Below are 26,763 nucleotides of genomic sequence, written 5' to 3' on the forward strand. Positions count from 1 at the left end.
AGCAATCAGTCCATACATAAAGCGACACCCAGTCGTACCACTGCACTCTAGCCTGGGTGACAGGGTGAGACCCTGCTGCTACAAAACAAACAGACGTCATGCTGAACACAGCCGCTGCGATTCGCCTGGGATGACAGGACCTCTCTGTGCCCTTTTCTGCAGGCTCTGGAGTACGTGCTGTGGGCCAGCATGTGCATGGAGTCCTCCGTCCCGCTGTTGGCGCTCAGGCACCTGGCATGGCGGGCCACCCTCTACGTGGCGGTCTGCCAGTGCTACTACGACTGCCAAGCTGGCATCCACGGGGAGGTACGCAGCTTCTCGGTCCCGAGGACTCCAGGCTAACAAGCAGCTCTTCCTCGTGTTCGTCCTGCCTGCAAGGAGAGACGGGCCGGAAATTCAGGCCTGGTCTGCTGATGCGCCTGTGGTTCCCTACTGGTCTCCTGCGGGCCTCTCGGCCTTCTCTTTGTGCTCTACTGGCCCCGCCCTCTTGACTCCCCTTCTGAGTAGGGCTTCTAGGACCTTTCCCATTAAAACGTTTATTTTTGGTGGGTGGATAGCAGTTGTCCGTACCTACGGGATATGGTGTATCCTCCACCTCCAATCCTTACCAGGTTCTTGTAGCAAGAACACTTGACAGCTGCCCTTTAGAGACTGTGACACACACAACACATGACTCCTGACTGTGGTCACTGTGCGGTGCAGTGGAACTCGGGAACGCTCTTTTGCCCTGCCGCCCTCGTGGGCTCCTGCATCCAAGCCGCCCCCTTCCCATGTGGCTCAGCATCCTCCCTCGCCGCACGCCTGTCTCTCTACCCACCACTTGAGCCTTTTCACACCTCCTGTCCTTTCTTCTCTCTGACACCTTTAGGACCGCATACCTGAAACTTAACCGCCTGGGCCTCCGTTGGTCTGTGTAGACGGAGGGGCGCCCTCTCCAAGTCCAGGTTCCTGGCGTGGCTGGGGGTGCAGCCTTGGGGAGAATCAACCCAGTCGCCTTCCTTAGGCCAGCACAGGCCGGTGCCAGGTGTGGCTGGGGGAGTGACCTTGGTGCTCCCCAGCCCAGGCTAGAGTCTTGTGTGCAGCGAGGACAGCCTTCATAGCTGCACAGACTCCTGTTCATATCCTGTTGGCATCCATCAGCAAATCAGCTGTCCAGCTCACGGGTACTTTCCTGCTTGTGCTGATTCCAAGGTGTTGGACAGCTGTGGTCCATGGTGGAGGAGTGGCTCATTCAGCCCTCGGGACACTTTTGTGGTCAGGACACATTCTAGAGATGGCTCACAGATGCTCTAGTGGTGGCCTAACTTGTTCTGTAGCTATTAAAATCGCCAGGGAACGGAACCTGTATGTAATTCTGACCACTTGGGATTCTTCCTTATTGGAAATATGGTCGGTCTAGTGGCATCTTCATTAAAAATCATACATTATACATGAAACATTTCAGCAAAAGGTGACATCAGTGACACACACTCTTGCTTTTGGGCTTTTAATAACTCTTTGGAGCTCTTTTGCTATTTCTAGAGAATTACAGTCATGGTGATGTGCTTAAGTAAGCCAGCCTGCCTTCTTCCTTGCCACCTTCAAATCTTTACTAGATACTCAGGGTGTGATGGGTAATGGGAGACAGACATGGATGAGGAGCTTAATATCTTTTAAGGAAATGTTTAGTAGGTAACACAGCATGTACGACTGGGAGGTTAGAATTTGAGAAGAGCTTCTGATCACTGGGGCGGGGGGATGCACACATTTGTGCACATGCAGTGCCATAGAACCGATCATCTGTGTGAAGCTACCATTTAACCTGTCTTTCAGCTTTTCTTATCTCTTAAAGTTTCATAATCCATAAAGTTTACTAACTTTAGATGTATGGAGTTTGGTGATGCTCCCAGGAAGTGAGGGACTGGATAGCTCCTGTGTCATAAGGAGTCAGCAGAACCTTTGTCCGTTATACAATTTTAATCCCTGTATTCTGACTTATGAATTTATTCTAATTGCACACAGGCCTTTGCTCGGCGTGCGTTGGCTAAAATTGATGAGCTGAGGCAGCTGGATCTGATGAGTTCTTCACACTCGTGTGAAGAGTACAGGAGACACTATAGAGAGGCCACAATAAAGGTATAAACATGTCACGAGAGGCTCTGAGCACCTTGTGTTGGCGGCCGGACTGTGTTGCTCCTTCACGGGTGACTCTTCTTTTTGAGACAGATGGCAGTGATGATCTTCAAAAGAGGCGTCTTTGAATCCAGAAGGAAGAGTAAAGCTCTCTTTAGACCGAAGATGAGAATTAACCTGAGGGAAGCACAAAGTGTAAGTCCGCTGCGTCTTCTCCGTGCAAGATTCTTTTTGCGGTGTGCTTGTGTTATCCTCAGCATCTTTCAAGCCTGGCCACCCACTGCGAAACCCTGCCTGGTCCTTTGCACCAATGGCGAATGGAGAGAAGCGTGCCTCCCCAATCTGAATGTGACCCAGGCCATCTCTTTCTCCATGCGCTGGTGCCTTTAAAGTGGCAGTCCCAACCTTTTTGGCATCAGGGACTGATTTCCTGGAAGACAGTTTTTCCATGGACAGTGTCTGGGGGTCATCAGGCGTTAGGGTCTCATAAGGAGCCACAACCTTGGTCCCGCACTCGTGCAGGTCACAGTGGGGTGCGCCCGCCTAGGAGAAGCTGGTGCCGCCGCCCGTCCAACAGCAGGTGGCGCTTGGGTGGTCACGCGAGCCATGGCTTTGCTGGCTCTCTTGCCACCCACCTCCTGCTGTGCGCCCACTTCCTAGTGACCCGTGGCCACGTTTGGGGACCCCTGCTTCAGGGGACAAGAGGTTGAAGCGGAGCCTATGAGAGGCTCGAATGACGGGCCGGGCACAGGGCCTCATCTCTGCTGCGTCCCATGAGCTGGGCGGGCTTTGGGCTGCAGAGAGGACGGGTGCCTTCCCTGCTCAGCCAGGGTCCCCCCAGGGAGTGTTCGGGAACTAGGCTAGCCTGGAGCAGTCAGCAACCTGGCACAGGTGGCTGAACACGACAGTTTATCTGTCCTGGAGTTGCATGCACTGTTGCTTCCGGGTCCCTGGAGAGGGTGCCTGGGCCGACTGGGCAGCCCTCCTTCCGAAACCATAGCTCCTTCTGCCGAGGGGCCTGGAGAGAGCCTGGGAGGGTCTCGCACGGGCCCTGTCTTTCTCATGCTGCCGAGTAGCAAGGGAACCAGGGTCACCGTGGTCTCTGCTGGCTGGATGTGGTTCTGGACAAGCCCCTGGCTGGGTTCTCATTTGCCGGCGTCTACACGCAGAGAACAGGCCGCTTGTCAGAGGGAAGTGTGGTGGCTGGCCGCCTGTGGGAGGGTCACACTGGCCACCAAGGCAGGTGCCAGGATCTTGGAGGTCGGGTCACCGCCTCGTAAGACACATGGATGGGCTCTTCTTGAGGTGAGTGCCTCAGCCTCGCCACTTACACCGTGGGACACCGGTTCAAACGTGGAACTTCTGCATCAGAGTCCCCCGTGCTGCCTCTCAGGGCGTGCCCCAGACACTCGGAGTCTCTGCAGATTCGGCCTTGATGCTGCAAACACTCACGAGACGCAGGCAGCCAAAGTGTGGGGTCAGCCCCCAGGGCCGGACCCGAGGTGCCACCCAGGCACGGAAGTCGACGATGGTTGTCAGCAGCCTTTCCGTGCCACCGCAGAAGCACGCCTTTAGAGGAGCGGCATGGGCGCTGATGCAGAAGCCGCGTGGCACAAACCTGCACAGCGCCCGGAGTAGCCGCTCAAACACGCCCCGCCCTGTGCAGCGATGAGCAGCCGCCTCCCACTGCCCTCTGCTGTCGCCGCAAGTCGCCTGTGCTGCTCTGTTCCAGCTCTCCTGGCCGCGCACCACCACGGAGCGGCTGCTGGACGAGATGTTCGACAGTGCCGCGGCCCGCTTCCTGGCAGTCGTGGAGGCCTTGTCCGACTCCGGCAGGCGCACGCTGCAGACCGGGCCGCTTGGGACGGATGAGGTGGAGCTTCGGGATGTAGTTGGCGAGCTGTTTCTGGCGGGAAAGGAGCTCCTGATGGGTGAGACGCGAGGGCGCTGCTTGCGGTCGACACGGTGGTGGGCTTCCGAGGGGTCCTGGCTGAAGTAGACCGATATTTCCGATAGCTTGTTAGTAGATTCTTGGGGGCACTTGTGAATAATGAACATTTCGTTTCTTTTTCGTTCTTAATCTTTTGATTCCTCTTTTCCTGCGCTTTCCTGTAACTGCCCTGGCAAGGCTCTCCACTCACATCTAGAAAGAGGGAGACAGCAGATATCCTCGTCTCATTGGGGTTGCAGTGGAAGCTCTCAACACATGCCATTATTTAATATTGTTACTGAAGGATCTTTATAGATGCCCTTTTCCAGATCAAGGAAGTTTCTTGGATTTAATGAATTGATCAAATGGCTTTTTCTTTTGTGTCTATTATTGTAGTGATTACTTTGATTGTTTAATTTTTTAACCACCCTGTATTTTTGGAATGCACTTAATTTTAAGGTAAGGATCAGTCTTTCGATACATTGCTTGATTTGTTTGCTGATGTTTCAAATTTCTGCTGCTCTGTTCATGAGATACATTTTCCTTTTTTGTAGTGCCCTTTCTGGTTTTGTGCTCAAGGTCATGCTGGCCTCATAAAGTGAGTTGAGAAGTATGGCCTCATCCCCACTCTCTGGAAGAGTTTGTGTTATACTAGCGTTGGTTCTTCCTGAGTATTTGGTTAATTTACTGATGAAGCCATCTGAACCTGGATTTTTTTGTGTGTGAAAGGATTCTAAACTATGGATTACATTTTCTCCATAGATATAACATTATTCAGATTTTCTTTTCATTCTTTAAAAAATAATCTACCAGTTTGGTAAGCTGTACTTTGTATTTGTGTGTGTGTGTGTGTGAAAATTTGCTATTTTACCCAGTACTTTGACATTTTTATAAAATTGTTTATAATGTTTCATCATGATCTTCTTAATGCCCGCAGTGCCTGCATGGTGTCCCCTCTTTCACCCCTGACATTGATCAGTTTGCCTTCTTTCTTATTTCATCAATTTCTCTAGGGGGCCACCAATTTCATTAATCTTTTCAAAGAAACAATATTTGACTTTGTTGAACCTCCTTATTTTATGTCTGTTTTCCAGATGAATAATTTCTATTTTTTGTTATTTCCTTTCTTTTACTCTCCTGGGTTTGTTTTGTTTATTATTATTATTTTTTTGGAGATAGGGTCTCACTCTGTTGCCCAGGCCGGAGTGCAGTGGCATGGTCATGGCCACCTTAGCCTTGACCTGCTGGGCTCAGGCAATCCTCCCCCCTTAGCCTCCTAAGAGCTGGGACTATAGGCATGCACCACCACGCTTGGCTAATTTTTTGATATTTGGTAGAGACGAGGTCTCGCTATGTTGCCCAGACTTGTCCTGAACTGCTGAACTCAAGCAATTCTCCTGCCTCAGACACTTAAAATGTAGGGATGACAGGCCTGAGCTGCGGCAACAGGCCCTTATTTTGCTGATTTTAAGAATGTGCTGACTTGAAAACTTAGATCATTGATTTTCAGGATTTATTACTATTTGCATTATATATATATTTTATATATATTTCTAAATTTGCTTTTAGCTATGTATCTGAAGTATTGATATATCAGACCATTATTATTTGGTTAAGAATATTTTGCAATTTCCATTGCAATTTCTTCTTTGATATATGGGTTATGTGGGAGATTTTCTGATCTTTTTGTTATTGATGCCTAGGTTAATTATACTATGGTCAGTGAGTGTACTCTATATTATGTAGAATTGTGGAAATTTGTTAAGATATCTTACAGCCTGACAAACGCTCAATTTTGGTAAATAGCCTGTATGTACTTGAAAGGACTAGGGTTTCTGTTGTTGGGGGGTGCATTATTTTATGCATAAATGTCGACGAGGTTGTTGAATTGTGTGGTGAGGTCTTTCTGTCCCTACCAATATCTTTTGTCTACTTGTTCTATGAATTCCTGAGAGAGATGTGTTAAGCATCCCCTGTGTGTTTCTCTTGGTGTGGAATTGCAGAGATGAGGCATTCCTATGTTCTGCGTCAGCAGATACTGTTCTCCAAAGTGGTTTTCCCAATTCACACCCCCATTAACCTTTTATGAGGATTCAGATTGCTAAATTCTCACTGACACTTAGCATGATGTCTTTTTCACTTCGTCCATTTGGGTGTGAATTCAGCGGTGTCACATTACAGATTTATGTACATTTCTCTGAGGACTAATAAAGAGCTGAGCATCTTTCCATACTATTTTGTGAAGTGTCTGTCAGATCTTTTGTCCGTTTTTCTTATGGGCTCCTTACTTTTTCTTGTTGATTTGTGGGAATTCTTTATGTATTTTGGATACGAGTCTGTTATGAAATATGCGTATTGCAAATCTCTTTTCCCACTTAGTAGCTTGTCTTTTCATTCTCTTAATCATATTTGTTGAGAAACAGAAATTCTCTATTGTAACGCAGCCCAATTTATCAATATATCCTTTATAGCTGATCCATTTTGTGTCATGTTTAAGAAACTTCTACTACCCCAGTGTCATAAATGTATTCTCTTATGTTTTCTTCCATCAGTTTCATTGCTTTAGCTCTCACAGGAGGTTGACCTTCAGGTCTCTTTTTGTTGGTGTAAGGTAGGGATCAAGACTTATTTATTTGCACGTGGATATCCAGTTGACCCAGAGCCTCTTGTTGAAGAGAATGTCCTTTCCCCATTGGCTTCAGAATTCCTTTATCATAAACGAGGTGACCGTATGTGTGCTGTCTGCTTTCTCACTCAGCGTAGTTCTCTTGTGATGTATCCAGGCACTGCATATTAATAGTTCCCATCTCACTCTAGTGTTCCATGGTCAGGATGCACCGCTGTTGGGCTAGCCATTTACTCAGGGAGGGACGTTTGAGTTGTTTCCAGTTCTTGGCTATTAGGAATAAAGCTGCAGGGAACAGTGAAGTGCAGGATTTTGTGTGAAAGTACAGGTTCCTCTCCCTGGGCTGGATGCTCAAGAGCGCAGCCATTGACCGTGTGGAGGGTTTGTACTGAGTTTTGTAAGAGGCTGCCATGCTGCCGTCCAGGGCAACTGCCCACCTTACACCCCACCAGCAATGTGGGCAAGACCTACTTTCTTCACGTCCATGACAGATTTTTGTTGTCACCATTTTTTCATTTGCCATCCTGGTAGGTGTGTGGCGACATCTCACAGCGACCTTAGTTTGTGTTTTCCCAGCAGCTGCAGATGGGGAGCAGCTCCCTCGTGCAAATTCACCATCAGTGGGCTCTTTCTCTCATGTCTCGTGCCCATTTTCTAACTGGATTGTTCAGCTTTCCTCTTGAGTGTTCAGAATTCTTTTTATGTTCTAGATCCAAGCCTGGTCATTTCTTTTTAAGACAGTAAATGCCTTTATTAAGATTTCTTTCTTTGTCATCTCTTTCTGTGTTTCATTGCTTCTTTCTAACTTCATTTCTTTTTGCTCAAATACTAACTCTAAGAACTTTATTTAGCCGGACATAATAGCTTATTTACAAGTTTGTTACTTTTAAAATTGTGATGATATTTCTCCATCGTCTTGTATATGGTGTTTCTGTTGAGAAGTGTAATGTCAGTTTAAATATTATAGTTTTATAGATTTGTCTCTTACAATTTTCTCACTCCTGTGGCATTCTTACACTTCATGGTACTGGGTCTGGGGGTGGTTTTAGCATCCAGGAGATACTTGTAGCTCTTATATCTTGCTTTCGTTTTTCATGTTGCCTTTTTATTTCTTTCCTTATATTTATCTTATTTTTTCATATATTTATTCCTCTCTGCTGCCTCCTGGGAAGCTTACTCAATCTGATTTTCCAGGTACTGGGTCTGTTCTTTGACTCTCTCTGCTGAACTGTGCTGCCTGGCCCTTGACGTTCTGTTTCAACAGTGACATCCTGTGTACTTTGGGTGCACTTGGGCCTCTCTCACGACAACATGCTCTTGCTGTGTGTTTTAGGGCCCTCTCTGTATCTGTGAGAGAACACGTGCTGTGCCGAAGACTCTCTTGTGTCCTGCTCCCTGTGACCAAGGAGGCTTCCTCTGTGGCTTTCTCTGAAGGTGTTTCTGCTTTAGTTTTCTCGCCTCTGTTGTCTGGGTCTGCTGACCTGGCTGTGATGTCCGCTGGGGAGGAGAGGCGGATGCCTTAACCTCAGCCTGTGTGCCTCTAGTGAGTTCAGTGCGTGCGCGCGTGTGTGTGTGTGTACATGTGTGTGTGCACGAGTGAAGCCAGGGAACCTCTGGGGCCAGTTTGGGCTCCTCTCTTCACACACAGCAATGCACGTTCTCAGATGAGGCTTCTCTTGACTCCCTTCTCCCAGAACCCTGCATTTTCCCTCATCCACATCCATCCTTGTTCCCTTTCTCTTGCTAAAACGGAGGGGCTCGTCCCCCTCTTCTTTGATCTTTAAGCGGTGTCGTCCCTGCGCACGGTCCCTTACGCCATGTCCTCTGCCAGCTCCCGCCCCATGTGTCCCTTGGTGCAGCCAGACGTATTGGAGGAACTGTCTGTCTTCACCGTTCCCAATTCTTTCCTTCTGCTTGTGCATCAGGTAATCCCTGGCACTCTCCCGAGAATGTCATGGAGGGCCTTGTCGCTAATCCGAGGGTCACTTCTCAGTCCTTTCTTCTTCTTTTTTTGAGGTAGGATCTTGCTATGCTGCCCAGGCTGAACTTGCACTCCTGGCCTCAAGCGATCCTCCTGCCTCAGCCTCCCAAGAAGCTCCCAGCTAGTCCTTCCCTCCCTTCACCTCTGCGGGTTTGTCCCTGCTGACCTCTCCTTTCTCTCCAGCATTCTCCTGGTCTGCCTTTCTCCCTCCCCTTCTCTTCTGTGGGGTCTTCCTTGTTCTGAGTCAGATACATAAGGATCTGGATATGTGATCTGGATACGTGATGATTTATCAAAGCTGTCTCAATGCTGTCTTGGGTCTCTCTCCTGAGTTTCCCGGGGACATCCAGCCGCTTTTGGCTGGCTTTCGCTGATTCTGTGTTTGACGTTCCGTGCTCCTTCTTCTGGGCAGCCTTCCCTGATTGCCTTCCTGCCCCTGTCCTGTGTCAGATGCCATCCTGTCTGTCCCCACAGCACCCTGCATCTGCCCATGCTGATCTCTTGCTTCTCTCACTGGGGTGTACGCTCTGGGGAGGTAGAGACGGTGTCCGTTTCCCCCCACTGTTTTCCTGGCGCCTGGCAGGGTCTCCTGGCTGACACTGAGCTAACAGTTCCCTGCATCTCACTCTCCTTTCCAGTGTCAAATGCTGGTGTGAATGGAACACTTGATTTCCCAAAAACGTCTCTCCTGGAACTTATGATAGAGAGAAAAAATGCCATTTCTTTGGATGTTGCTGTGAAGTTTACAAAACTGGCTTTTTCCTACGAGGAGTGGAGTTTATTTGAATCTTCTGCTGTGTACCTTCTTTATTTTCTCCAGGTAGCATATTCAAAACTTCTCCTTTTTTGTTTTTGTTTTTTGTTAAAATGACATTGAGTGACTGACTGGCTTGTGGGATCTAATTCTCTCAGGGACAGGATGACCTAGAGTCAAAGAGAGCAGAGAAGGACTTGACACTTCTGATTGCCGTCGAGCCACTCATTAACGCCAAGAGAAACAGAGGTTTGATCTTTCCCTTGGAAAACTACAAAGAAGGACAGACAGCTCACATTTACTCTGAAAAAATTGCTCTTCATGGTGCGTATTAATTTGCCTCTTTGGAAACCTGAGACCGTTTTGTCTGATAAAGTGTTCCCTTTAGTAGGCGAGAGAGAGAACATTCGAGGCGGAGGGGGCAGGAGGCGCCAAGGCTTCAAGGCAGCGAGGGCCTGGCTGTTGAAGAGCAGTGGGTAGTGCTGGCGGTGGAGGCGGGAGGTGCTGGGTGACGTGTAGGAGGAATGCCTGGGGGCTGGTGGCGACCCCGGCTCGGAAGGACTCTGGAGCCTAGTCTGCGGGTGGTCTTGGGTGGAGGCCCTAGGCTCTGCTTAGCTGCTGGCCTGTTGGGATGACCAGGCTGTGGGCAGCCGCCAGGTCACGTCAGGGAGAGGGCCAGTGGCCTCCTCTCTCTTCCTAGCAGGCAGTACCTGCTATTTCAAGTCTCCAGAGGAATTGTGTAAGTAATTGGAAAGCTGAGTCTCTACTTTTCAGACCAGCTAGGGAGGCTGAGGTGAGTGGATGGCCTGAGCCCGCGGGTTCGAGACCCGCCTGGGCAGCTTGGCGAGACCTCATCTCTACAAGAAATCAAAAACATTAGCCGGGGATGGTAGTGCGCGCCTGTAATTCCGGCTACTCGGAAGGCTGAGGCGGAAGGATCGCCGGAGCCCAGCGGGTCGAGGCTGTGGTGGCTGGGAGCAGCCACTGCACTCCAGTCTGGGTGATGGAGTGAGACTCCAGTTCCCAAAAAAAAAAAAGAACTCTGTAATTACATGGCTTTTATGTCAGATCATGTTCTTAAGGTAGTGCATGGCTCTCAGTTGCAGTAAATAATTTGTACTGAGTAATGATACATATTTTTCTCCTAGTGATTTCTATATAGGTCCTCTTATTATTTTTCTTTTAACTGTTGTATCTTATTTGCATTTTAATATTATAGGCCTCTTAAATTTCTTTTTGGACATAGCTAGCATATATATTATAGATTGATAATAATAGCCTGCCTTCCTTCCTTCCTTCCCTCCTCTTTGTTTCTAGTGGAGGGTCTCACTCTGCCACCCAGGCTGGAGTGCAGTAGCACCATCATAGCTCACTGCAGCCTCCACCTCCTGGGCTCCAGCAATCTTCTTCCCTTGGTCTCCCGAGTAGCTGGGACTATAGGTGTGCACCACCACTCCCAGCTAACTTTTATTTTTATTTTTTTGTAGAGATGAGATCTCGCTATGTTGCCCAGGCTTATCTTAAACTCCTGGCCTCAAGTGATTCTTCTGCCTTGTTTGTCCCGAAGTGCTGGGATTACAGGCATGAGCCACTGTGCCCAGCCAGTAATATCCTGTTTTAAAGGGATTGTCACTCCTTCAATTAGTTTTCATATAGAAGCATTTAATTTGTCTCATTGGCGTGACACTCTCTCACGTATGGTTTGTGACATTTTTTAGATTTTCTGTATTTACAATTTTGTAATGGATTTTTTGGTTCCATTTTCTTCTACTTTACGAATCTAGATACTGGTCTGAAGACCTCTGGATGTCCAGAAGATGTTTCCCACCTGGCAGCGACCTTGAAGGACTGTGTCTGCTCCTCCCCCCAGGTGAAGGGCTGCTTGGGTCATTTTTAATGCTGTGGATGGAGGTCACTGTGCCCAATTTAAGGCCAGACTTAAAATGTCACAGGACCGGCACCTTGCTGAGATTTGGTATTGCCTAACAATTGGAATGTAGGATTGTGTTACGCTCTAACTTGCAATTTTAAGGCTCTTGTTACGCTTGCTGTCGTTTTGGGGTGTCCTTCTTACAGGAAGCTCCAAGGCAAGCCGTATTTCTCGTAACGAAGGGAACGAGGCCGTGGTTCTAGGGACGAGTCTGGTGAACGTGCGTTAGGTGCGCTGACTTCAGATCCTGGGAACAGCCTTCGTCGTTATCAGTTTTACCTGTCATATTGGGGTTCTGGTGGAATTTCATGTGGACCCTTGGTTTTGCTGTCACAAAGGGCCTGTGGCAGCCTTTGCCCGGCCAGTGAAGCACCGTCAGGGGCTGGGAAGCTCCACCGTGACAGTGTTCCTCCTGGGGGGCTTGCTGGGCGGGGTCTCGGCCTGCGACCCGCACTTACTCCTTGAAGGATGCAGCTTGGTGGCTGCAGGAGGTGTCAGAGGGAGGTGTAAGCCAGAAGTGACCGTCCAGGCTGAGGGGCGGGGCTTTCGCGTAACTGTGTTAGAAACCACATGCCTCGCACTTCGGTTTGCTCCGAGAAATGTGCACCGAACCCGGGAAGGTTCCTGGGCTTGGTGCTTGGGCGCTGCGTGTTGTGCACATGCGCTCTTGGAACTCCTGGGAGCGGCTCAGCATTTGGGATATTTTGACCATAAACACGTCATCTTTCTCGTTGAGAAAGGACGCGGAACTTCAGCTTTTGGAAGAGCAGCCGGGTGGCTTTGAGAGGACACGGAGGCACCGGCCACCCGCTGACGTCGGTGGGACGCTCTGTGGCCTCCCCTCGCCCTCCGTCTGTGCTCCCTCCCGGCTCCCATCCCCTCCCCTGTACTTCACGAGTTTAACGCACAGGTTTTGAAAAGAGACAAGCACGCATAAGTCTCAAAGCTGGGCGGGAGTACGGGGCTTGGGCACCTGCCCGTGCGTGCTGGGATTTCATCTGGGAGAGGCGGGAGAGCACAGCGCATCGGTCAAAACTGGGCCCTGGGCGAGACTGCTGGGTGGGGGAGGGGCACCTCACCTCTTCGCTTTCAGGGGTCATGTGCACAGCGGGCGACGCCATCACACTTGCCCAAGGGGCTGGCGTGGGTGCGAGTGGGCTGCGTGCGTCAAGCTCTGGGGGCCCCGGGCGCACAGTGAGCACCGCACACCTGCCTCCTGCAGGTCGTCCTCACTCACTCTCCCCCCGTGTCTTCAGGACGTGCAGCCCGATAAAGAAATCGTGGTGGACATGATCATGCTCCTGTGGCAGAAATGCAAGCTGGGAATCCAGCGGGCCAACACGTCCAGAAGCAGCTATGCAAAGCTCGCCCAGAAAACCAGCACTAACAAGGTATTCCTTTCTTGCGTCCTTTACATCTTGTTGTCGTTGTTGCTGCTAATTTAAGGCGCTGTGCGCATTCCAAATCTGAATTCTTCCTGCTTGTTCACCTGGATAGCTGCCATCATTTGCATACGTGTGTGTAAGAAGACACCCTTGGTAGTGCTGAGTGCGCCTCTTTTGTGATGTGTTCTCGTACTCTTCCCTTGTTGTGTTTGTTCTGGGGAGAGAAGAGGTGTTCCAGGTATTAAAGTGAGAGGAAGAGCGTGTGTCTAAGGTCACGTGCGCTTGGTTCAATTCAAGAAGAAGAGTAATCATAGCGGATACAGATGAGGAAGGAGAGTCAGTTTCTTGTCCCCTGGGGCAATACTTTCAGACTATTTTGAAAGGGCTATTTCATGGAGGGAGAACGTTGAGACTTTGACTATTGTAACCCGGAAACTTGGGATAGTACATTTTGGTAATAACACGCATTTCAGTGCCACCGAGATGGGTCGTATAGGATGCCCGGAGGGATTCCATCACGTGCTCTGGTAGGCAGCAGCCTGAGTGTACAAGTGTGGTCTTGTCGTCTGAGGCCCCTACGCGGTGGCTGGCTTTGTGTCCTGAGCTTCAGGGGACACAGGCGTGAAAAGCAATGTCCCAGACTCCGAGGGCGGAGCCTGGAACGCCTGCCTGTCCCCACTGGCTTGAGGGCGACCTGGTGACCAGACTCGCTGCTCAAAGGGAGGGTGAGCGCCCTGAAGGCAGGTGCCGTTCCTGGCAGAGGAAACAGCAGGTCGTGAACTTGCTCTTGTGGCTGTCCAACGCAGACCGTCAGCTCGTGAATCCTCTTATGACTTTGGGTAAGCGGAATGACTGCTCGCTGTCATGTTTACGGGATCACTGAGCTCCAGGTGATTTCTAATTAAGGCACTCAGGAGGAGGGTGCCTGCAGGACGTTTCCATGAGATCGGTAGGTGGTGATTTCAAGGAGCCTACATTTTGAGAAATGTGGCCCTTTCTGCAATGTCATGTACTTTTAACTGATTTTGCCATGTGTTTTCTCTTTTTAGTGGATCCATCTTCTGTGGCAGATAAATGAAATCATTCACTGCTATAACGTGGAAGACATCGACATCGTGGTGGTGGCAGAGGTCACGTTACGGTTAAGTGAGATACTGGAGTCTTTGGGAAGCCCAGGAAGAAAATTCAGAAAATCTCTAGGTAAAACATCACGGAAATGTACGAGATTGTTAATGTGGACGTATCCAAACAGAAGGGTGATTTCGAATCCGGGAGAGCCTCCGTGGAAGACGGCTGGACGCCCCCGTGCTGTGCTTCACTGATGGTCATGATCAAAGACAGGCAGTCGCATCGGGTCATCAAGTGGACGCTGAGGCTTTGTGCTCCGCGATCCTGTGGCCCACAGAGTGCTCTCGACTTCCCCCGGCTCACGGCCTCCCTGTCCCCGCTCGTCCCTTCCCTGCCCCTCTCCTGCCCCTGCCCCCCCTCCTATCTCCTTCGTCGTCGTCCCTCCTCTTCCTCTCTGCAGGCAGCTTGCAGGAAGGGCGTTCCTCAGCATCCGCCTTGTTGCTGCCGGTCAGGAGCCCGGGCAGACGCTGGTGGAACGGACCAGTGTGGTCATGTTCATCTCGGTCGTTCTGTCTTCCACCTCCGCCTCCTCCTCAGCTCTCCTCGCTCGCGGGTCTGGCCTCCTCTTCTGTGCTCGCCTTGGTCAGCCTCCACTCTGTGCCACACGTCCCCTCGTCCTGTCCTGTGTTGGCCTCTTTCTCTCTTCCGTCTCTGTCCTCCTTCCTGAAGTTGTCCTTCCTCCTCGGAGGCCCTCTGCTCTGAGCTCCCTGTCCCCCGTCCTGCCTGTGTCGAGGCTCTGGACTGCTCCATGGTGCCCACATGTGCGGAGTCATGTGGGCCGTGGCAGAGTGTGACTGGCGTTGGGGTACTTGTCCTAAGTAGCTGTTTTCTCCCGAGGCCCCTGCCTTGGCGCGGCTGTCCTCGTGCGGAGTGTCGTGTTGCAGGTGGACCTCCAGAGCCAGGGCTCTCCAGTTCTGGTCACTGTCAGCATCATCTAGGAACCTGTTGACACAGTGGCCCGGTCAGGTGCAGTGGCTCACGCCTGTGGTCTCAGCGCTTTGGGAGGCCGAGGGGAGGATGGCTTGGGCCCAGGTGCTCGAGATCAGCCTGGGCAGCATAGTGAGACCTTTCTCTCCCCCCCCCCAAGAAAAGGCAGCCAGTGTGGTGGTGCAGCCATAGGTCCAGCTGCTCGGGAGGCTGAGGAGAGAGGACCGCCTAGCCCAGGAGGCTGAGGCTGCGGCGAGCTGTGACGGTGCCGCGGTACGCCAGCCTGGGCAGCAGAGGGAGACTGACTTCCCCGACCCCGGGACTGTGGCCAGCTGGGCCTCAGTGGTCTTTATCGACTTCCCACAGGGACCTGAGGCTCGGCCAGGTCTGAGGACCGTACGCGGGCGGTCCGGCCACCTGAGACATTCAGCAGCCCGAGGCCTTATCTTCGAAATGTCCTGTCTTCAATGTCTCTTTTAAAGCTCAGACCACGCCGGATTTCCTGTGTCTGGCGGAGAGACCCCATGTGTGCGCCCCCCAGCACCAGTCACTTCTGGCGTCTGGCAGGTCTTCTTTCATCCCCCCCTGAAGCACTCAGCCCTCACCCCCCCGGGGGGCCTTCACGCTGGCATCGCCTCGCACCCTTTGACCCGCCAGCGACCGCCATCCCACGTGTGCAGCACATCCATCCCTCCAGCTGTCTGACAGATGAGGATCTTTTCACACAAAACCACAGTGTCCTTATTATTATTGTACCTTGCAAAATGAGTGATATAGTAATCCCCACATCCCTGGCTATATTTAAAAAGTCTTTTAAAGTGGGTTGGTTCCAATCAGGATCCAAACAAGGCCCTCACAGTGCCTTTTCCTAATACGTCTCTTAAATCTCTCACCTCTAAGACAGTTCCTCTCCTGCCACTCTCTTTTTAAGCTATTCATTTTTTAAAGAAGTGGAGACATTATCCTGTAGGGAATCCCACATCCTGGGCTTGCTGTTTGCCTCCTTGTGACCTGCCAGTTGCTTCTCTCCCTGGTGGTTCTGTCTGGAGGCCTGCTTAGCCTCGGACGACGTCTTGTCTAGACCGGTTCCTGCCAGCTGCCTTACTTTTGGGCAAGAACACCTCGTGGGTGGTACAGTTGCATTGAGGGGGGCTGTGGTGCCTGCCTGGCTCACCTGTTGTGCCGTAAAGACTCATCAGTGCGTTCAGGGCATTGTTCTGGGCGGGTTCCCAGAAGCAGACGACAAGGTGACAGTCCCAGGGCAGTGTGCTGATGGGGGTCTTCGCCAGGGAGCGGCAGTGAGGAGTGGAGAGGCAAGGCCGGAGGCCAGGAAGGCCCCTGTGAGGCCCTGGAGTTCTGAGACAGTGCTGCTGTGGGGCGCAGGAGGCCCCACAGAGTCCCGGGGGTGGGGTTGGGGTGCTCATGCGTCTTGTGTCTGGCGTGGGCTGGAGACGACTGGGCGAGAGTCCTCCAATCCTCTCCTTCCTCCTGCAGTGACTGTGTCGTGCTCCTCGGTGGAAACGGACCTCATCGACTGGTGGGCTACTCTGGTTGTTTTCGAGTGTGCAGGGGACATGATTATTGTTAAGTATTTAGTAGACACCGTTTGGGGCATGGGCAGCGTTTTCTTTTCCAGAGAAGATGATACTTGCTCTCATTAGCTGCACGATGGCACAGAGCGCTGGGGTCCCAGCATTCCCATGGGAAAGCTGAGGCACTTGGCGCCGAAGTGCTTTTCTTCGAAGACCCTCTGGCAGCTCACGTGGCTCTGGCACACCACGCCCGTCTTCTCACCCTCCTGGCTCTGGGGGCAGTCCCTGTTGCCGTCTCCCTGCTCCCTTCTCCAGAAGTGACCTGAGCCCCATGGGAGAGGCGCTGCAATCTGTTCTGCATTCAGTGGGCTCCGTTTCCAAGACCTGGGTGTTGCTCTGTGATACTGTGACGTAGGACGTACGTAAATGCAGGTGACTTTTCATCAACACGGGGCTTAGGGACACCAACCCTACATCCATGTATAACTCTTGACTCCCCCAAAACGTGGCTACTAGCAGCAGCTGTTGGCCAGAAGCCTTGCCGGTGACATCAGTAGTTGATGGACACGCCTATGTATGCCATATGTATTAGATATTGTGTTCTTGCAGTAAGGAAGCTAGAGAAAGAAATGTGATTAAGAATATTACAAGGAAGAGAAGATATATTTCCTCTTCATTAAGCAGAAGCGGATCATCATCCTTGTCATCTCCACATACATTGGCTGAGGAGGAGGAGGAGGAGGAGGAGGAGAAGGAGGAGTTGGTCTTGCTGTCTGGAGGGTGGCAGAGGCCGAAGAAAACCCTCGTAGAAGTAGACCCGTGCAGTTCAGCCCTGTGTTGTTGGTCAACTGCCTGCACCGTGTATCTTTGTCTCCGTCTCTCCCTAGACTTATTCTTGTCCATGGCGCCTCACCGTGACTCTTGTGGTCCTTGTTATGTCCTCAGTGACCAAAGTGGCATACAGAGCTTCTGCCAGGGTGTCTGGCTTTTGTCCTTATTCTGGAAGCAGCTTCCCCACAGCTTCAGGGTGATAAGGTGGAGGCGGGTTCTGCTATGAGGTGAGGCACGCCGGGCCTCAGATGCAGACCTCCGAGCAGTCTCCCTCTCTGGCCTCCTCCCGCCTCCTTTTTCTCGCCAAGGTGGGCCGCAGAAACTCCAGTTATATTCCAGGCTCCCCCTGCCCTGCGTCTTGGGACCAACTGACTGGAAAGAAATCCTCTGACCGATCCAGTCTGAGGAGGTCATAAGACCTCCATCCCGGCAGGAAGGAATGTTACCCAGAGAGGCCAGGGGGAATCTAGCCAGCCTGGTCTTTCTGGGTGTCGTGGCCAGTTTTCTGTTGCTTTTGACAGAATCCCTGAAACTGGGTATTTGTGAAGAAAAGGAATTCATTTCTTATGGTTGAGGGGCAGCCTCTGGTGAGGCCTTCCTGCTGGCGGGGCCTGGAGAGCCCCAGGGTGGCGCAGGGGCCCCTCTGGCTGGGCCTGTCTTCCTCTTCGTGTGCAACCGCCAGTCCCGCCAGTCCCCTCAGCCCACGAGCCTGTGCGTGGATGTGCCTACCCAGGAGGGCTCTGCTTCTGCAAGGCCCCCTCTCCCTATTGCTCTTGGGATGAGATCTCCTCGTGCGCCTTGGAGGAGACAGACAGTCAGACTCCAGCCCTGGGCTCCCACTCAGTCTGTTAGAATTAGAGCCCACCCTTTTTGTCCGATCAAGTCTCCACACGGTTGTCCATGCAGCAATCTTGCCGGTCCGTGAAGCCTCCCTAAAGCCCCAAGAGGACTGTACAGGAGGCTGGGTAGCTGAGGGGTGTACGTTCCCGGAGGGCGGGCCCGAGAGTTGGCGGAAGCTCCGCCCTGTCCCACTCCTCGCCCCACGCGTCTCATCGTTTGATGCTTTGCGCTGTCCTTCCTCGCAACCCGGAGTCTTGTTTCTCTGAGTTCTGAGAGCCGACGCAGCTAGTGAGTCGGCCCCAGTGAGGGGTGGGGAGGGAAGCCTAGTCCTGGCTGAGGGGTCAGAGGCGTGGCTGGCAACCTGGGGCCGCGATCAGAAGTAGGGTCAGGCTTGTGGGACCGAGCCTCACATCCGCGGGGCCTGATCCCCTCCGCAGGCAGACACAGCGGAGCTGATGGTGTCGAGGCACTCCCAGCCGCTGTCCTCTGCAGAGCGGAGTGCCCGCTCGGTGTGTGTGCAGCCCCCTCCCGGCACGTAGTCGCAGGGTCTTCGTGTGGTCGTCCGCTTGCCCTCTGCCCACTTCTGCCTGAGCTCCAGCCCTGTGTTCGGCTTCCACTGCCTTCTTAGCTTGTGGATTTAAAACATGTGTTTTCCAACTTCTCTCCAGCAGGGAGAAGGTTTCCTTCCAGATGAGCCACTACTGGAAGCAGCAGGCCCAATGATCACTTCTTATAAAGAGTGTAGCTTTTAGCCAGTTTTATTGTTCCATTGACTAGTTGCTTTGGGACATTATTGTTTTAGACTCCTTGATTACATGTAGGCCAATACAGCTTCAGGTTTTGAGTCTTTGTTAAAATGTTTCATTTCTAAAGAACTCATCAAAGGGAAGCCTCATCCATTTATAAATGTGAAAACGTATGTATTTGTGCAGTGAGGGGTTGTCCCATTTAGATACGGAGATTCTTATAACTTTTCTAATCACTGTATTGACACAGAAAACAAAGTACAAGCCATTTTTCTGTGTTAGTTAGGGCTATCTGGTTCAAGATGTTTACTGACTCTCTGTTAAGTAATGCATTGTTTAGTGTGATTATTAAATACATTTTAAAAGATACACTGGCGTTGCCATACACATGTTTTTAATTCACATTCTTCTGATTCAGGCTAGCCTTCTCTGATATTTATCCAGACCCATAAGGCTTTGATGCTGCTATTTTCCAAATGCTTCTAAATGAACTTTATGGAACAGATAGGAAAACCAGTCTCTTTGCCACGACATTGCCTTGTTGGTAAACAAGATTCTTGATTTAGTCTGTCATATTGCAAGATGCTTTTAGATGACCTTATATTAAGCAATCTGATTGTGGGGGGGAAGAAATTACTTGGTGTTTAGTCAAATTCTCAAGAGGTGAGTCCTGTCTGGGACCGTGGGCGATGAAGCAGCAGCTAGCTGAGCGCCTTGTGTTTGTGTGGCTCACGGCTGGGCCTCCAGTGCCGCCTTTCCTCCTCCCCTTCCTCGAGTGCTTCCGGCTTCCCCTCTCTTCTTCCCCTGCCTTCCTTTCTCCCCTCGCTTCTTCCTGCTCTTCCGCTTTTCTCTTCTCTTCTTCCTTCCCCTCCTTCCCTCATTCCCTCCCTCCTTCCTTTCTCTTCCAGACGCACCTTCAAAGAAAGGGACTGACGAATCCCCGGAGACTCCAAAAGGCAACCCGGAAGTTCTTTCGATATTAAAGGTATTCTAACACATTTCAGAAAATAGAGTTAAAACCGTGAATTATTATTTTCAGGTAATATCAAGTTTGTCAATGTATAATGGTTAGCTGTAGGAATAAATCTGAGTATTTGCAATTGGAGAATGTGTAGTTTCTGCACACATGAGAACCCCAGGGACCGTTTCCCATCTTCTGTAGCGAATCTTGGGACGCAGACCTATGGCCGCTGGCCGTCGCCTCGCTTGGCAGCCTCAGAAACAGACTGTTCTAGGGCAGATGACGCTCACTGCCTCCCTCCCCCTTCCTAATCACACAGCCTTTCCTCTGCTTGGACGCAACTGTTGTCCTGAGTAACGGCATCTCCAAGACATTTGGATAAAAGATATTGATCAAATGCATAGATATACATGACTTCCATTGGGGCTTAATGATATGCCAGCCCCACATTTATGTTTGGGAGGCCTTTGAATGCAAGAATGTGTGCTAGTTTTTAAAGGGTTGGCCAGGCATAGTGTAAATTTCAGGAAGATGAGGGTGATCGAACATTAGAAATCTGTAATGCAAAACATCACATTAGCAGATGAAAGGAAACTGGCCACCTCTCCAGACAGACACAGCAGGAGCACTGGACAAAGCTCAACACCTCCCTGTAGAAACACCTCTCAGTAGTTAGGAACAGCAGCATCATTTGGAGGCCTCTGTGGATGCAGCGTCTGTGGGAGAAGTCTAAGGGCTGTCCCCTTAGGCTGATGTCCCCACACGAAGGTGTCAGCCATTCTTCTGTCTAACATGTTCTGGTCCTCTCAGACAGATGAAGACAAAAGAAAGCAGAAAAAAGGCGCAAGGACAGTCCGGGGAGGATCATTGTTGTGTTTCTTCATGGGCAAGTGCTGTCCATTGCAGCTCGCTTAGTCATTGCGTGCCTGTCAGCAGAGGGTGGCTGTATCAGTGGTGCCAGGCTCTTCTGAGGAGCACCGAGTCAGTGTGACTGAGAGGGTGGATGACCTCTGGTAGGCTCGAACCAGGGTCAGCTGGATGGCTTGCGTCCCCCACCATGGTCCCCTTGCAGTCTGTCTCCAGCCCTGGCTTTCCGCGGGTCTTCCCAGGAGGGCCTGCGCGTGGATCTGGGATGCACAGGAGGAGAGGACTCTCGCTCTGTAGCACAATGTGGGCCCCCGAGTTGAGCAGCCCTGGGGCGCCTGCTCCAGCAGGCAGTGTAGGGGCGTGGTCGTCTCGGGGAGTCAGGCTCTCAGAAGCTTGAGTCCCTGGAGTACGACTGTCTGGGCAGCTCCCTGGGTTTCCTCCCGCTGGCCTCCCGGGATGGAGCCCCCAGTCTGTGTTGAGATCCTTCTGCTCTGGTCACTAGAGGGGTTCTGTACTCTCAGCCAGTCACTGTTGACCACCGGGTGACACAGGCCAGCATCGATGAGGTTCAGCAGACACGGCTGAGTGACAACAGTGATCTGCAGAAATTTATAGGAGAGAATTTAAAAACATGCAACACGGTATCACATGTGGTTAAGGACACACACACATGCAGTAGAAGAACACATGAAACAGTGACCAAGCCAAGTTCAGGGGCAGTGGCTCCCTCTAAGGGCGGAGAAGAGGAATGGCGTGTAGATGGCTGTCATGGGGATGTCTGTTATATGCATGCGTGTTTGCGTGTGCTTTATGTCCTCAATCAGTTTTGGGAAGAGTGTAGAAAATATGCAAGAGTGAACAAAGGAGGCTGCTTTTTACGTTATTCTCTGCATTTGTAATTTGAGTAATTACGTTAATGGGTGTTTAGTTTTTAAAATCACAATGTGGACTGTTGGGTTTGATGGACTAAGTTTCCAGCTCTGAGATCCTGAGAGGCTAATAAACAGTAATTTTTCAAGTTAAGTATGTGAAAATGACAAATTATATGAGCTCTATTTTTTTTTTTAAGTTGGACTCTCACTCCGGTGCCCAGGCTGAAGTGCTGTGGCACTCTCAGTCACCCCAGTGTTGACCTGCCGGGCTCCAGCAATCCTTCTGCCTCAGTTTTCCAAGTAGCCAGAACTACAGGCGCACGATACCACACCTGGCTAAGTTTTGATTTATTGTAGAGATGAGGTCTCATCAAGGCCATCCACTCACCTCAGCCTCCCAAAGTGCTGGGATTACAGACTGAGCCACCGAGCCTATTTTTAAAATTTACTTGTACATTTGGTGAAATCACAATTTTCCAAACCATAAATGGAAGTTACGTATGTCTGTGAAATTTTAATTTACACTTGGAAAAGATAAAATTTATTTATGATTTTTATCCATATTGATAGCACTCCATATTGAGTCAGAGATAAATACATTGAGTTAGAAACACAACATTGTTGATGTTGGATTGACTATTGACGTTTCTGTTACTTAGTTTTAAATTCTCTTTAAAAAGGGCTTGGGAATGCTGCATATGATTTTCCCTTAAGTTTCCTTTATCTTTTTTATTTCAGAAAACATCTGTGGAACAGTTGCTATTTGCGTATGAACTCCTTGACAAAGCGATTGGTGGAATAAATTCGAATTTCATGTTAACGGCTTTGTCTAATGGATCATCTGTAATTGACCACTGCTATGCCAAGGTGAGAACGGAGAGCCTTGCACTGGGTTGAAGTTTCTCTTGACCAGGAGGAGGCTGGCCTGGGAGGCGGGTAAGTGCAGCGTGGCTCATGGTGGCTCATCTTTCAGAGGCCAGAAGCACTTTCCCCTCTTCCCCAGGAAACCAGGAGGGAGAAGAATCTCTGGGTTTGTCCCTGAAGGGGACATGGGTAAACGCTAAGACATATTTATGAGCCCGTCAGTCAATTGCAAGGGCGAGAAGTGAGCAGAACTCAACGGTAACTTGGGTGACAGTGGGATGCAGCTCCTTCAGTATGTTTTGATAACTATTGTTTTAAATTTTTACTTCAACTCTGTGGGACCAAAGCATGCCCACCAGACAGATGGAGACACTCACAGACCACTTGCAGCAAACAGCTTCCTGATGGATTTGCACCTTGAGCTGATCCAAGCTCAGCACCGGGTCGCCGTTATGCTTCTTGACCACCTGCAAGGTAGGAGTCCTCACAGGAGGGACTGTTCTGTGGCAAATCGATTTTATGCCGAGTTCCGGTGTAGAGTCAATATAATTTGTAAATTGCATTCTTGTTGACTGTTTGCCAGATGATTTTATTACTTTTTTCCTTACTTCCTTGATACATATCAATAAATGCTTGCATTATTGCTTTGCATATCCAAGCAGTTAGTAAACTTATAACAAAGTTTAATTAATTATGTTGAACTATAGTAGATGGTTGGTATTTTGTTATTTCAATCAAGCAAATGCTTATTGAGTGCCTGCTGACATCTAGGCGCCATAATAGATTTGGTATAAATAGGACAACCTCTGCTTTTGAGCTCTAGATAGTAAGCCAACTGTAACGGTCAAGGTTAACAAGTGTAACAGAATGTGGCAGGCACACAAAAGTGCCTATATCAGGCAGGAAAGTCAGGGTTGACTTCCTGGAAGGGGTGATAGTTGACTGGAAAGCCAGCAAAAATTATCTCTATGAAGAGGGTACAGAAGGGAGCCGTCATTGTGGACAGAGAAAATAGCACTTGGCAGGGTGGGAGTAGACAGCTGCATGGTGCAGTCAAGAGCCCCTGGAGAGAGGATCCCGCGTGGAAGAAGGACAGTAGATGAACCCAGGAGGGCGATTGCAGTGAGACCCCGAAGGGCTAAGGCATTTATACGTAATCCTGGAAAGACCGAAGCCTTAGAACAATGTCTCCAACAGCAGTGTCAGAGGACAGATGTGCTGGGTCTAGATTGCAGGTGGTGATGGCCTCATTAGGTAAAGAGACAAAGCATCAAGGAAAGATGCCAGCAGTGATGCCAGGGTGCACACAAATGGCACATTTACCTGAGTTTCAAAACAAGACTCAGCAGCATTATGTCTGAAATCTCTTCTGTTTGGGGTTAGATTTTGACAAGGCCAAGTTACTCGAGGTGGGAATATGTGGCCAGTGTTTGTGAAGCGATTGCTTCTCCACTTTAAATCTCAGAATAATTAAATGTTCCTGCATACGAGGAGGGACCGCTCAGAAAACCAGACTTATAGCACACTCGGAATTTGTTCTTGTGCATCAAATGGCCAACCAAAGTTTTTTTATCTGGAAGCTCCGAGAATGTTGTGTCATGATTTACAGAAGAAATGTCCGGAGTTCTGGCAAACAGCTTCTTCCGACATGACAGTGCCTCTGCCCACGCTGCGCTGAGTTCAGTCGTTTCCGGTCAAAAGTGGCACGACCCTCGTGCCTCACCTTCCCTGTTCGCCCGACCTCGGCCAGGTGACTGTTCTTGCGTGCTCGGGTGAAAAGAGTCTTCCAGGGGAAATACGTGTTTGTCCGGTGTGGACAAGGCGAAACGAAAAATGGCAGGAGCACAAAGAGGCAGAAGAAGCGGCAAGTTCAAAAACTGCTTTGAGCAGTGGAAGAAGCTTCTTGAGAGGTGTGTTGCATCAAACGGAGAGTACTTTGAAGGTGACCGAAGTTTGGCATGTGAGAACAAATACACAATTTTTTATAAACAAGCTCTGCTTATAAATAAGGTCTCCCCGTGTACTATAATCTCTGCTCTCTGTGTAAAACATTCAGATACCACATTGTATAGAAATCTAGACAGATTAATTTAGATGCTGGTTAATTCAGGAGTGAGCACATTGCTGATCAGTGCAGGAAGATGAAAACAGATATGTACAGAAGATTCTGGCCAACGCAAAACTATAAGAAAAATAAAGACGTAAGGATTAGGAAAGAGAAACAAAGCTGTTATTATTTCCAGATGACATGATAGCCCACCTAGAAAATGCAAAATCTACCAAGCTTATCTGTATTTGATAATGTGTATAGCATGTGACATATAACATGCAACAGCAACAAGAAGTTAGAAAATATTAAAAATACAGCATTTTGATATCAATAAAAACTGTAAGGTACCAAAGGATTCAGTTTAATCACAGATCTACATGTATACAACAAGTCATAAGACTTTATTGAGAAATATTTAAACAGAATGATATAAGCGGAGGGAGATTGTGTTTATGGATAAGAAGATCAATAATCAGAAAGATAATTTCTTTAAGTTGATCTGTAGATTCAATGCAATTCCAATAAAAATTTCAGTAGGGTTTTTTTTTTTTGGTAGTTCTTTATAGTCTTTTTACGAAAATTTAGGCAGAAGACCTAAATAACAGCTGGCTCTCAAGCTTGGAAAACGCGACTGTAGATTTAACTTGGCTTATGCCCACTGACAGAAGCTGATGACCAACCTCTCCACCAGATCAGGAAGAATCACTCCCAGCCCTGTGCGCCCACAGGACAGGTCCTTTTGTGGCAGGGAACTTGCTCTCTTTCAGGTGCTGAGCATGGACTCGAACTGGAGGGAAGTGACATGAAAGACTCCCAAAAGCTTTCCTGGTGGGAAGGCTTCTGGGCTGCAAACTGCAGAAAACAGACAGGGGGCCCATTCCCCTCACCCACTCTTGGCAGAGTGCTTGCAACAGGATCTGAAAACCAGCCCAGCTAGATTAACAGCAGGAGAGAAATATTACGGGAGAGAGGCTGGTCACAGGGTAGAACACAGAGCAGAATTGAGTGCCCCTTGCTCTCACTGAGTGTCCTATATCGAACAACAGGAAGGGCCCTTGAACAGAGGGTGATTGACTAGCTTCAGAGCAAAAGAGCCGAAGAGGAAAACAAGAGAGGGAAGACAGGCTTGTCACCAATGAGAAAGAATTAACAGAAAAAAAATGGATGACCCTCAGAGTCTTAAAGAGACAGTGCCCAAAAGCAGCTATCAGAGCACAAACAATGGACGTCCCCCCCATGACCTGTCCCAAATGGCAGTCACAGAAATCAGAGATTGGATGACTAAAATGAATAAAGAGAACCATGAGAAACTAGAAGTGAAACTCACTGAAGTTGTACAGGAAGTAAAAATGAAGTAGGCCAATCTCTGAAAGGCCCATTCTGAAATAATGGAAATAAACAACTTCATCTTGGAAGTTAAAAGCACAGTAACAAACACAGAGAGCAGGATTAATCAGGTAAAGGAGAGAATCTCAGAGCTTAAAGAACAAAATATGGAAGTAACCTAGTCTGTCAAAAAACATAGAAACAAGGCTCAAAAAGAAGGAGCAAAATCCCTGAGAGGTGCTGGACTATGTCAAGAAGTCAAATCTATGCCTGACTGGTATCCTTGAAGCAGAAAGGGAAACCGAAAACACCATGGAAAAGAAAAATATTCCATGAGGTAATCCAAGAAAACTTTCCACATCTCGCTAGAGAGATGACCATTCAAGTGTAAGTGATTTAAAGAACACTGCAAGGTATCACATGAGAAGACCATCCCCAAGACACATAGTAATCCACCTCCACAAAGTAAGCATGAAAGAAAAAATCCTAAAGGCAGCAAGAGAAAAAGGTCAGACCACCTACCAGGGAAGACCTATCAGAATTGCTCCAGGTGTATGTGCAGAAGTACTATAAGCCAGAAGGGACTGGAGTCCCATTTTTAGCATTCTTAAAGGAAGAGGGAGTGATTTTTTTTCAGTCAAGAATTTCCTGTCCAGCAATGCTAAGCTTCATCAGTGGCAGAGAATTAAAATCCTTTCTAGATGTCCAATCCCTAAAAGAATATGCCACCTCCAGACCAGCCCTTCAGGAGATGCTTAAGAAGGTGTTGAACACAGGGAAAAAAAGAACAGTCATACCCATCACAAAAGTGCAAACACAGAGTTAACAGCATAGGAAACACTCACAAAAATGAAAACACACACATATATAAATACAAAAGTAAAAGGAAGCAAAGTAACCTCCTAAGAGCCCTATTACAGGGATGAATTCTCACATTTCCATAATTAACTTGGACATGAATGGACTTATTGTATCACCGAAGAAGCATAGAATGGCAGATTGGGTAAAAAAGTATGATTCAACAGTCTGTTGCCACCAGGAGACTTATCTCACTGCAAAAGACACCCACAGGCTCAAAGTTAAAGACTAGTAATGATCTTT

General features: G+C 49.4%; 1 protein-coding gene across 1 annotated transcript in view; it reads left to right on the forward strand.

Moving 5' to 3' along the window:
- Positions 1-26,763, forward strand: part of LOC103251919 (cilia- and flagella-associated protein 54-like) — a gene marked incomplete at its 3' end in the record, with an annotated part of 107,347 nt that overhangs the window by 15,826 nt on the left and 64,758 nt on the right. Inside the window, exons 6-17 of the mRNA XM_021708815.1 lie at positions 163-306; positions 2,002-2,115; positions 2,206-2,307; positions 3,845-4,043; positions 9,288-9,469; positions 9,562-9,727; positions 11,188-11,273; positions 12,590-12,724; positions 13,768-13,918; positions 19,631-19,707; positions 22,161-22,289; positions 22,634-22,760. Of these exons, the coding sequence (XP_021564490.1) occupies positions 163-306; positions 2,002-2,115; positions 2,206-2,307; positions 3,845-4,043; positions 9,288-9,469; positions 9,562-9,727; positions 11,188-11,273; positions 12,590-12,724; positions 13,768-13,918; positions 19,631-19,707; positions 22,161-22,289; positions 22,634-22,760 (1,612 nt within the window). The remainder of the gene's footprint in view (positions 1-162; positions 307-2,001; positions 2,116-2,205; positions 2,308-3,844; positions 4,044-9,287; positions 9,470-9,561; positions 9,728-11,187; positions 11,274-12,589; positions 12,725-13,767; positions 13,919-19,630; positions 19,708-22,160; positions 22,290-22,633; positions 22,761-26,763) is intronic.

This window comes from Carlito syrichta, unplaced genomic scaffold, assembly GCF_000164805.1.
Source record: "Carlito syrichta isolate Samal-C Ts95f unplaced genomic scaffold, Tarsius_syrichta-2.0.1 Scaffold149072, whole genome shotgun sequence".
NCBI lineage: Eukaryota > Metazoa > Chordata > Mammalia > Primates > Tarsiidae > Carlito > Carlito syrichta.